General features: G+C 36.2%; 1 protein-coding gene across 10 annotated transcripts in view; it reads right to left on the reverse strand.

The window, feature by feature from the left end:
• LOC115209078 (adenosylhomocysteinase-like 1) overlaps positions 1-12,405 on the reverse strand; it is a 469,217-nt gene that overhangs the window by 70,340 nt on the left and 386,472 nt on the right. For all 10 annotated transcript variants that reach the window (XM_029777176.2, XM_029777181.2, XM_029777177.2 and 7 more), the window contains one exon: positions 7,089-7,189. In XM_029777176.2, the coding sequence (XP_029633036.1) occupies positions 7,089-7,189 (101 nt within the window). The remainder of the gene's footprint in view (positions 1-7,088; positions 7,190-12,405) is intronic.

A 12,405-nucleotide genomic window follows, 5' to 3' on the forward strand; every position in this document is an offset into this window, starting at 1 on the left:
AGATATCAGTGACAGTTGCAATCCTATAACAGGTGTACATGTGTATATGCAATGATGTGCATGTCTTCTTTCTAGGGATCCTGACACAGAGGATCTCTGGAATCATCATCATCATTTAACATCAGTCTTCTATGCTGGCAAGGGTTGGGTGGTGTGAGAGGAGCTGGCAAGCCAGAGGACTGCACCAAGTTTGACCGTCTGTTTTAGGATGGTTTTCACAGATGGTTTTCACAAGGCACCAGCACTGGTGAGGTTTATATCACTTTCATTGCTGTATTTAGAGATGCTCTGTGTTTCTTTCAATTAATTTTAAATATAACAAAGAATTTAGTAAAATTACTTAGTTATCATTAAGCTAGTGTTAGGAACATAAATTGTGACTAAGATTTGGTGGAAGATTTATTTCAAAACTTATGAAAACAAGACATTTGTACTACAGAGCCAGAGGCAATTCCAGCCAGGTTGGTGTCAAAAGGTTAAGAATTGTTTCTCTATTATATATTTTAACCCTTTCGTTACTATATTTCTGTTGAGATGTTCTGTGTTTGTTTCAATTAATTTTAAATATAACAAAGAATTTAGTAAAATAATTTAGTTATCATTAAGCTAGTGTTAGGAACATAGGTTGTGATTAAGGTTTGGTGGAAGATTTTAATTCAAAACTTATGAAAACAAAACATTTGTAGTCAGAGGCAGAGCCGGTTTCAGCTGGGTTGGTAACGAAAAGGTTAAGTCATTATTAGAATACTGTAATGTTTCAAAGCTACAAACATCTTAACATCTAAAACTTGATTTCTCTTGCAGGAAACCAACATTGTTCTGTCGCACAATGTACGTGACTACGACAATGTCTACAGACCAAACCAATGTGCTTTTGTTACTCGATCAAAACATTCTTTATTTTCCATGTATGCATTTACAACAGTTTTATGGGGTGGGGAGTTGTTGGGTGGGGCTGGGGTGTCGTTAGAGAAAAAAAAAAATTAACATTTACCTATGACTTCTTTCTTATAAAATATTTGAAGGAAAACATCCTTTATTTCAAAGTTTCCATCTACATGGTATGTGTGTGTGTGTGTGAGAGAGAGAGAGAGAGAAAGAGAAAGAAAGAGAGAGAGAAGTGAGTGTGTATAGTATATAACTACCAGACTATTCATTTCAGTTTTGAATTACAAAAGCTGCTTTGAATTCAGTAGATAAAATTAAATAAGAATATTTCACCAATTATTATTATTATTATTATTATTATTATTATCAGAAAGAAATATAAAAAACATTGAAAGAAACTCTTTGTAGTACATAACAAAGATAACTTGTCACAAAACAATCAAAATTATAAGACTAACAGCCTCCCACCCATCAGGTTTCAAGAGGGTCATTGTACCATACCACCACCTCCACCATCATTTAATGTTTATCTTCTATGCTGACATGGGTTGGACAGTTTGACAGGATCCAATGAGCACCAGTGTTTGCTTTAGGATGGTTTCTTCAGTTGGATGACCTTCCTAACAGCAACCTCTTTAGTGTGTACTGGGTACTTTCTTCACGGCACTAGCACTTGCGGAGATTGCCAAAAATCTCGCAAGAAAAAAAAAAAAAATCCCCAAAAGTAGTAAAGAAGCGATGGCTTTATGGCACCTAGGACTAATTTAAGTTTGACACCTGTTCTATCAGTATCTTTTTATCAAACTGCTCAGTTATTGGGACATAAACAAACCCACATAGGCTGTCAAGCAGTTGTGGAGGACAAACAAGTAAACACATACATACACCAGACTTCAACAGTTTCCATCTACTGAATTCATTCACAATAGTCATCCTGGGACTATAGTAGCAGACATTTGCTCAGGGCACTGCTCATTGAGATTGAACCCAAAACCACATATTACAAAGTGAGCTCAACCACACAGCCATGCCTGCACCTATATCTGAGATTATATTATGAAACGTGTTCTCTCTTTTTTTTCTTTGAGTTGGTGGAGTTTGATTTGAACGAGATCTGGTTATTTCTAGCAAGCTGAATGGCCATGTATAGTATCTCAGGATAGCTGAAGACCAACAAATTCTTCACTTTCTCTAAATCTACTCTTACAAATGCCAATGGCAACAAAGACATAGTTTATATGTTGGAACATAGGGCAGCAACAGATTGCCAGCAGCAACTAAAGAATCGGGTTTCTTGTTCAAGAGCAACCACCACTAACTTCAATGGTTTCCTAATCGCCAGGAATAACAGCTTTACTGCATGGCATATGTTTTTTCAAAGGAAAAAAAAATACCTGAGAAGAAATAATAATAATAATAATAATATTTGCAAGAACAGAAAGAAACCTAGTTCCAAATGGCAGAAAAATAAACAGACAGCATAGTATTATATTATCACTTTAAAACTGGCATCAGTCAATATCTATTCCTGTAGAAGCCAATGATGGAACTTTTATGCAATAATGGTAGTTCAGCCTGTTACAAGTAGAAAAATTTTCTCTTAAATTACACTTTTTGATCTTAACCCTTAATAATAGTCATCCTGGGACTATAGTAGCAGACATTTGCTCAGGGCACTGCACATTGAGATTGAACCCAAAACCACATATTACAAAGTGAGCTTAACCACACAGCCATGCCTGCACCTATATCTGAGATTATATTATGAAATGTGTTCTCTCTTTTTTTTTTATTTTCTTTAAGTTGGTGAAGTTTGATTTGAACGAGATCTTGTTATTTCTAGCAAACTGAATGGCCATGTATAGTCTCTCAGTATAGCTGAAGACCAACTCACATGAGACCCTCCGGGTTCTATGATACAAATCCTGTGTTTAAAGTGACATGAATTAAAACTGTCCATTAAAATTCCCTCTTAATTTAGGTTCCAAACACCAGCTTAGCAATAATGAAGTTATTCTGATAAAATTGTCATTAGTTGCAAAATTAAAGGAACCAAGTAACTGCAGCATTATTGTGACAGACTAACAAAAAAGGTTAAAGTGATCTAGTAGCCTTCCTTCAAAATTTCATAAAATGGGATCACAACAGCTGGAAAGCTTTTGATCATAGGTTTAACCCTTTAGTGTTCAGATTATTCTATCAAACATAATGCTTATTGATTCCCATTGATTTGAATTAATTATGCATTATCTCATATTTTCAAGATCTTGATAGTGTAATTACTTAATATAGAATAACATTGTAGGGTAGGTGTGAGGGCCTGGATCTGGTCAGTTTGAACATAAAACAGATTAACTATTTTGGCCGGATATGGCCGGTTTAAACACTAATGGGTTAAAGCAGGGGTTTCTAACTAGTGGCTCCCAGCCCCCACCCTGGGCAGGACACACACAAAGTCTTGCTAGAAATGGCTCGGGATATTAATTAAAATGTAAATCAAGCTGCTGCTAGTAAGGGTTTGTGTGGGTTCCAAGCTTTTAGATAAGGGGCCGCAAGTGTGCAAAAACGTTGAGCACAGCTGGTTTAAAGGAACAGGGATGACCTAAGGTTAAGAACCACCATTAGGCAACAATTCAAGCTGAACACTGACCATTCAAACTTCAAATTAAGTTATCTTTGTTAAAAAAGGCCTTAAAAATAAAGACCCTTTTTGGCCTTTCTGTTATCTTATGATTAAGGGTTTTAAATTCCTAATGTTTCTAGAAGAATTTCAAAGGTTCTTTATTGCCACCATCTATAAAAACAGAATATATTGGTTTCAAAGTTTAGCACAAGGCCAGCAATTTTGGGGGAGGGGGTAAATCGATTACATTGACCTCAGTGCTCAACTGGTACTTGTTTTATCAACCCAGAGAGGATGAAAGGCAAAGGTGGCCTCAGTAGAATTTGAACTCAGAACGTAAAGGTAGATGAAATGCTGTTAAGCATTTTGCCCAGCGTGCTAATGATTCTGCCAGCTCACTGTCTTAAACAAAGAACTTATCAAGTGGAAGTTTGGTGAAGGAGGTAGTGGGGGGGCACCTAAATATGGCTGTCAATGGTTAATGGAATTTTTAGCCAGGCCTGGATGATATCAATCAAGCTGAAATGTCCTCAGACAGGGTGAGTGTTTATTCATTTGGAGTTCTACTTCAATGTCATCCACTTTACGAATGGTGGTGATGGAAATGGTTGAGGGAGGAAGGAGGAATTTCTGTTGGAAGTAATGAAGTGTTTCCAACCAAACATAGCATGAAGAATGTGAAGGGATTAAAAACTGTGATCCAATCAGTTATTAGTTGCCAAATATAGAGTCTAAAATTTGTAAAATTACAAAAAACCGAATGCTTAAGAACTGAGAATGACAGAATAATAAAATAATGTCACAGAATTCTGTGTATGAGAGAGAGAGAGATAAAGATATGATAATAGAGTGTGCATTGCAGAATAAAAACATAACAGCAGTGAAGAGTAAACATCAGACATCAGAGTTTTCTTGTGTTAGTCTTAAATCATTGCTAATTACACAGGAATTTTTATGACTTCCGAAAAAGAAAATACCAAACTCAAGCTGATGCTATTTAAGAGAGCTTTTAAATTTAATGTAACGATATTTAGATTTCAATCAAAAAAAAAAAAATTTGACCTTGAACTAATTCATATTCTTTTTATTTTGTTTTCTTTTTCTATAACTATTGAAATATTTTAGTTTTTGATTTGTTAAACAAAATAGTATCCTTCATTCATATTTGAATGTTTGCTTTTCAGTATTGGATGAATGATAAAAATAGATTTTTAAAAGATAAATCTTGCCCCAGGTGGGAAATATGTCAACAAAGGGGAGAGAATTTCTTCTCAAATAAATATGAAGATCCTGTATATTTAATTCTTAATTTAACCCTTTAGCATTCACATTGTGCTGTCAAATGTAATGCTTATTTATTCACATTTGTTTGAATTAAGTCACGCAGTTAATTTTTAGAATGACACGTCAATGCTGAATCTTCCTGAGAACTATGTTAGGGGCATACCTATTTCTTTACTACCCACAAGGAGCTAAATACGGAGGGGACAAACAAGGACAGACAAATGGATTAAGTCGATTATATTGACCCCAGTGCGTAATTGGTACTTATTTAATCGACCCCGAAAGGATGAAAGGCTAAGTCGACCTTGGCGGAATTGAACTCTGCAACATAACAGCAGACGAAATACCACTAAGCATTTCGCCCGGCGCGCTAACGTTTCTGCCAGCTCACCGCTTTAGGGGCATACCTGTCAGCGGAGTGCTCAGCCACTTGCATGTTAATTTCATGAGCAGGCTATTCAGATGATCAGATCAACAGGAACTCGCATTGGACTCCCAGTTATCAAGAAACTCCAGTCATTATCTTACAGTTGTACTGTTAACATCTTTCTACAAATAATCTCTGCTTCCTGAAGTAACAACTAGTTCCATACCATCTTCATCCTGGCTAACCTTTCATCTCTCTACGTTTAATTATGCCTGATGGTCTCATCTCCCAGGTCCCATACTAAACACTCCATCCAGGTCTTTCTGCACAAAGCAGAAATCCTATAGAAGTCCTTCTCAACCCACATTTTTTTTTCTACATACTAAGTTTTTTGGACCAGCAAACTGTGGTCCTCTATGATTAGGAAAGATGGGGGGGGGAAGAAGCACAGACACACACGCACATATATATATACACAATGGGATTCTTTCAGTTTCAGTCTACCAAATCCACTCACAAGGCTCTGGTCAACCGGAGGCTATAGTAGAAGACACTTACCCAAAGTGCCACGAAGTGGGACTGAACCCAGAACCATGTGGTTGATAAGCAAACTACTTACTACACAGCCATGAATTTTATATATGCAAATATATTTGTATGTCAGAGTGTCCTTGGCTTGACACTGGTGATAGCTGTAAATGATTGTCAGTCATACAAGCATTGGCTACAGTGAAGGAATATCATTATGAGAGTATTTTTCAAAAGGAGATAATCTGAGAATAGAGTGGAGTGAACAATGTAATTGCAGAGTACTGAAAGCACAAGTGCTGCTGGGCAGGATGTGTTGCAAAGTTCACAGACAGCAGGTGGACCCATGCAGTTGTTGAGAGTGGCATCCAAGAGATTAGAAAAGGCCACTCGGAAGGCCCCCATAATGATGGGAAGACGATCAAGTTAAGCAATTTGGATGAAGATCGAAACGAATGGCACAAACAAAACAGAAAAGGAAGTGCACTGTGATCAGCAGTGTATAACATCCGATGGTCTGGTTGATACTGTGACATAGATAAAGCAGGGGGGGGGTGATTAAAAAGCTTGCTACCCAAGCACATGGTTTTAGATTCAGTTCCACTGTGTGGTACCTTGGGCAAGTGTCTTCTACTATAGCCCCAGGTTAATCAAAGTCTTATTCACTTATTTGTTTCAGTCATTTGACTGTGGCCATGCTGGAACACTGCCTTTAGTCGAACAAATCGACTCCAGGACTTATTCTTTGTCAGCCTAGTACTTACTCTATCTGTCTCCCTTTGCTGAAGACACTTGCCCAAGGTGCCATGCAGTGAGACCGAACCCAGGACCACATGGTTGGGAAGCAAGCTTCTTACCAACAGCACCTCATGTAAAATCATGTAAAATAAATCTATACACAAATATGGATGTTGGAATGTACAACCTTTTATACCAAGAAGATGAATATCACAGAAGAATTACGTTCCTAAAACTAATTAATGATAAAAATGTAATGAAAGTATTAATTGAATAATGAAAAATGAGATTGCTTTTTTTTTTTTTATTCAATATATGTAAATATGAATTTCTTAATTACCTGCATGAATAACATTTATTTTCAAATGCAACAAATAAGCAAAAAGAATACATTGAGTCGAAAACAACCTAAAGAGATACCTAATTAAAATTTGATGAAGATTTGACATATTTATAGCATTATTTTGACTAAGAAGTAATTACTTTAGTTCATAACAACCTGACGGATGTGTTTACACACACACAATATCACATGCATATACACTGTATTACACACATATATTCATGTTATAACTTAGTTATACAATTCTTCAGTTCCGTCTATACATTTCCCTCTCTTTTGCTCATTCGGTCACTAAACAATACTGTTTGTCTACTTACTGCAGTTTGAGCTGTGATGTGTGTACAACCAATAATTTTAGCCCCTTGGAGAGGTTTATCAGCAGCAGCTCTCTTTTTAAGGGCCATTAATCCGGGCATTTCTGAAATAGCAAATGATAAAGAAAAAAATGTGATCAATTAAGTGAAACCAGAACAGTAATTAGAGATAAGGAGAAACAAAACAAAACTAAGATATAATGGAATACAAGCAAAAAAAAAATAAAATGAAAATTTAATCCTTCAAGCATTTAAACAGGCTATGTTCAGCCAAAATATACTGCTACTGTTAATGTGGAATCCATTACAACAAGTTGGATGGTCAGGTTGTAGGCAATTAAACCGGCACCCCCACTGAGGCGGCCCGGTGAGGAAGGTTGCAAGAGACTTAGTAGGACTAAATTTAAGACCTGTGAAAATTAGGGATGAACTTAGTGTAGGCTCAACTATCATGGGCCCTCAGAAATTCTGGGTTGTTGTGTGGAATACTGGAAGACTACTGGAAATGAAGCACCTCCTAACTTATGTTAACTTTTACATTACTGTATTTATTTTGAGATGTTCTGAGTTTCTTTCAATTACTTTAAATATAACAAAGAGTTTAGTAAAATAACTTAGTTATCATTCAACCAAATCAGACAATGGAACCTGGTGCAGCTCCAGGTTTTGCCAGTGGCTGTCAGACTGTCCAACTCATACCAGCATGGAAAATGGACATATGATGATGATGGAAACAGCTGTAGAGCAGAACAAATGAAATGCCTGAAATACCATTGAAAATCAATTGTTTTCTATTCTTCCCATTTTGTAATTCTCTAAAATCCTATCAAGCTGTAACTTGCAATTTAATCTCAAGCATAGATGCACTCTCATACTAAATAGATAGGATGTGACAACTAGAGAGAGGGAGAGAGAGAGACATTATATAGGGACTCCTTTTTAGGCAAGTAGACCAGAGCAACATGAAACAACGTACCTTGTACATAAGGACAAACGTCCTACCTGGTTCAGGAATTGAACTTGTGAATATATGACATTGAGCCCAACGTATATACATATGTGTATGTGTGTGTATATATATATATATATATATAGTTCTCCAAATTTAGTGCCAAATATACATTATTTGAGCCACAAGTGTCAATGTCAGCCACTTGTTTAAAGAGGGCCCCATCAACCATGTAGTTTGAGTGGCAGTTATTTACAAAGCCATTAACTTAAGCAAATGAAAATTCATTTATTGCCTTCCCCAGTGGCTGTGGTTTTGTCAGAATTCACAAGTTTCAGCTCAACAGTCAAACACTTTAAATATACAGCGATTAGAGATATATGAATAGATATGAAATGAAATGAAGTGTTGAAACAATGTCAGCAAGCTAAGGATCAAACAGACACGCTGCAACCCTTTTAAAACTAACAATATTCAGGTGTGGCTGCCTATTAACCCAGCCTATTAAAGACCTGCGAGTGGATTTGGTAGATAGTAACTAAAAAGGGTAGCTGGTCCTACACAGGCCTTCACCACTGAAAATAATTATCTGGCTGTCAGATACTCAGATGCTGCAGCTAATGGTTAAATGAATGAATGTACTTATAAACTAGTGGCACCATCATAAAAGTGGTCTCTAATCTTCCACGATAAAATGTCCAGCTTATTGATTTTATCACAAAACCTGTAATTTTGAGGGAATGATGGAAAGGGTGTTAGTATATAGCATCGACCCCAATATTTGATTGGTACTTTATTTTAGCAACTCTAAGCAGGATTTGAACTCAAAATGCAATGTGAAGTGTCAGAGCAAACAATGCAAAGTAATTTTTCTGACACACAAAAGATTCTGATACCCTGTTGCTGCCAAAAGAACAAATAATTCCAAGAGAGGATTGAACTCAAAACTTCTAAGTTGATAGTCCAATACTTCAGCCATCATCATCATCATTTAACATCTGCTTTCCATGCATTGGATGGTGTAACTGAAAACTGGTAACCTGCACCAAGTTCCAATCTGATTTTGCAAGGTTTCTATAGTTAGATGCCCTTCCTGATGCCAACCGCTCAGAGTACAGTGCGTGCTTTAGCATGCCACTGGCATGAGTGCCATTGACTTGACACCAGCATTGGCCATAACTACGGTTTTACTTGGCTTGACAGGTCTACACAAGCATGGCATATTGCCAAACGCCTTGGTCACCTGTCACTGCCTCCGTAAGGCCCAACACTCAAACGGTGCTTTTTACGTGCCACCAGAACAGGTGCCAGTCAGATGGCACTGGCATCGGCCACGACTACGATTTCACTTGGTTCAACAGTTCTAATGGACATTTAAATAAAACCAAATAGCTGATTTGATTACTGATGTGAGGAAGATATTGAAAGCCAGATAAAATGTCTCCTCCGTAAACAAGCACAAGTAGAAAAAAAGAAAAATTCGACAGCAATCAATCAATTTAAGGAAAAATACAATATTTCCTCAAAGCATTCTGTAAATCGGATTGTACAAAGGAAGCATTAAAATTGATTTTTTTTTTTTCGTTTTTAATAGATGCATTAAGTTAATGGGGGAAACTTCACAATGTAAAATGTGTCAATGTTTACACTGCTAGCAATAAGAGCAGGGTACACTGAAACAGTTACAAGGCATTCATCTAAAAAGCTTTATAGTAAAGTGACACCAGGACACAAAATTAATGTTAATAATAGTAATAATAATGATTTCAAATTTTAGCACAAGACCAGCAATTTTGGATGGTATGGGGGGGGGGGGGAGTCAAGTCAATTATATTGACCCCAGTGCTAAACTGGTACTGATTTTATTGACCATGAAAGGGTGAAAGGTAAAGTCAACCTCGGCAGAATTTGAACTCATAATGTAGCGACAGGAGAAATATTGCTAAGCATTTCGCCCGGCGTGCTATCAATTCTGCCAGCTTGCTACCATAATAATAATGATAATAATAATAAATAATCCTTTCTTCCAAAGGCACAAGGCCTGAAATTTGGGAGTGGAGGAGGAGGTGGGGAGAGACTAGCCGATTATATTGACCCCAGTGTTTATCAACCCTGAAAGAATGAAAGGCAAAGTCGACTTCAATGGAATTTGAACTCAGAACACAAAGATGGACGAAATGCCGCTAAGCATTTTGCTCAGCATGCTAACAATTCTACCAGCTTGCCGCCTTAATAATAATAATAATAATAATAAAGGACAAGGCCTCAAATTTGGGGGAAGGGATTAGGTTGATTACATCAACTCCAGTGCTCAACTGGTACTTATTTTATTGACCATGAAAGGATGAAAGGTAAAGTCAACCTTGGCAGAATTTGAACTCAGAATGTAGTGACAGGTGGAATGTAGCTAAGCATTTTGTCCAGCATGCTAATGACTCAGCCAGCTTGCCACCTTAATAATAATAATAATAGTCCTCTCTGAAATTTTGGATGAGTTGGGGGGCAGTTGATTACACTGATCGCACTACTTGACTGAGACTTAAGACAAAGTTGACCTCAGTGGAATTTGAGCTCAGAGTCTAAAGAGCAAAAAGATCTGCTGCTAAGCAATTTGTCTGATGTGCTAACAATTTTGCCAGCAGGAATTGCTTTCTGTAACTTCTCAGTTGTAAAATAAATATTTCATTATTAGTGAAGAGAACAAAATAGAACTGACAAAAAAAAATTAATATAAAGAAAGAAAAAAAAAACAAAGCAAAGTCTGACAGAAGATTACCTTCTTGTGAAGAATCGCCAAGATATTTGGATGAGACAGAAATGGATATGAGGAATTAATCCTCTCCTTCCACAAAGAGTAATTTTATACTAATTTAAAGGCTTCTTATAAAAGCAGAGAGGTAATTAGATAAAATTTATCCTAAGGTATTTCAAGTGTAGAATTTCTATGCATCAATTTGCTATAAAGTTCCAGTTAGAAAGAGGGGAAAAAAATAAATGTAAAAATAATAACCATTAACCACATTAGAAGATAATATATTTCTCAATTTGTAACAAGTTCACCCTTCGACGACCTCTATTACTTACAAATGGTCATAAATTTTCCATTTATTTGTAACTAATTTTGCTATCTGAGATTTCAACTGATGAGATGTGTGATATTAAATAAAGATCAAATTTTTGCGATCAGTGCATCAGGTAAGACATGAAAATGAAGAACCCTCACCACCACCACTGTTCAACATCAGTTTTCCATGCTGGTATGGGTCAGATGGTCTGACAGGACCTGGTAAGTCACAGGGTCACATCAAATTCCAGCATCAATTTTGGCATGGTTTCGGTGGCTGGATGCTCTTCCTAATCTCACCTCTTTACAGTGAGCACTGGGTGCATTTTCTCCATGCCACTGGCGCTAGTGAGGTCACCAAGTTATTAGTAAGATGAGAAAATAAAAACAAGAAAAAGGAAAACAGGAAAAACCCCATCAACTATGGCAAACTTAAACAGACGATACCGAATGAAAAAAATACCAAATAAATTTCATTAGTTTTCAACATCAAAAACTCCTTTTAGTTATCATCATGATATTAAATAGCATTAGTTTTGAAATACATTTTACTATACCAACATAGAACAGTATACATGCCCCAACACATATTTCATACTAGTATGAAAAATGTGTTGGGACACATATAGTAAAGCTATAGTTGAAACAGTAACTGTCGTTATAACACTACTGAAAGTGTCAATGAATATTTCATGACTACTATTGTACATAACACATTTCATGGATTTATATTCCACATACAGTAACTATAGCACTTCAGCAAATATTTCATAGAACAATAACTGTAGTACTATCATACATAACATATTCTATACTTCATATTCAGTAAATGTAGCACTCGGGCACATTTTGCAACACATATTTCATAGTTAGAACATTAACTGTAGTACTATCATACATAACATATTCCATATTGTATATTCAGTAACAATAGCACTCCATACATAACATATTTCATGAATACTATCGTACATAATACATTTCATGGTTTTGTATTCCACTTACAGTAACTATAGCACTTTGCATATTTTTCAACAAATATTTCATAGAACAATAACTGTAATGCTATCATACATAACATATTCCTTACTTTATATTCGGTAACTATAGCACATTTTGCAACACATATTTCATAGAACAATAACATGTATTTCATAGTTTAACATTTCATAGTCAGCAACTACAGCACTATTGTCCGTGTCTGCACACATTTCATGGATGGAACAACTATAGCTCTATAGAACATACCAACATATATTTAATGATTGGAATACTGAGTACATCACTATAGTAGATTCTCTATACAT

The sequence above is a fragment of the Octopus sinensis genome, linkage group LG3 (assembly GCF_006345805.1).
Source record: "Octopus sinensis linkage group LG3, ASM634580v1, whole genome shotgun sequence".
In the NCBI taxonomy this organism is placed as follows: domain Eukaryota; kingdom Metazoa; phylum Mollusca; class Cephalopoda; order Octopoda; family Octopodidae; genus Octopus; species Octopus sinensis.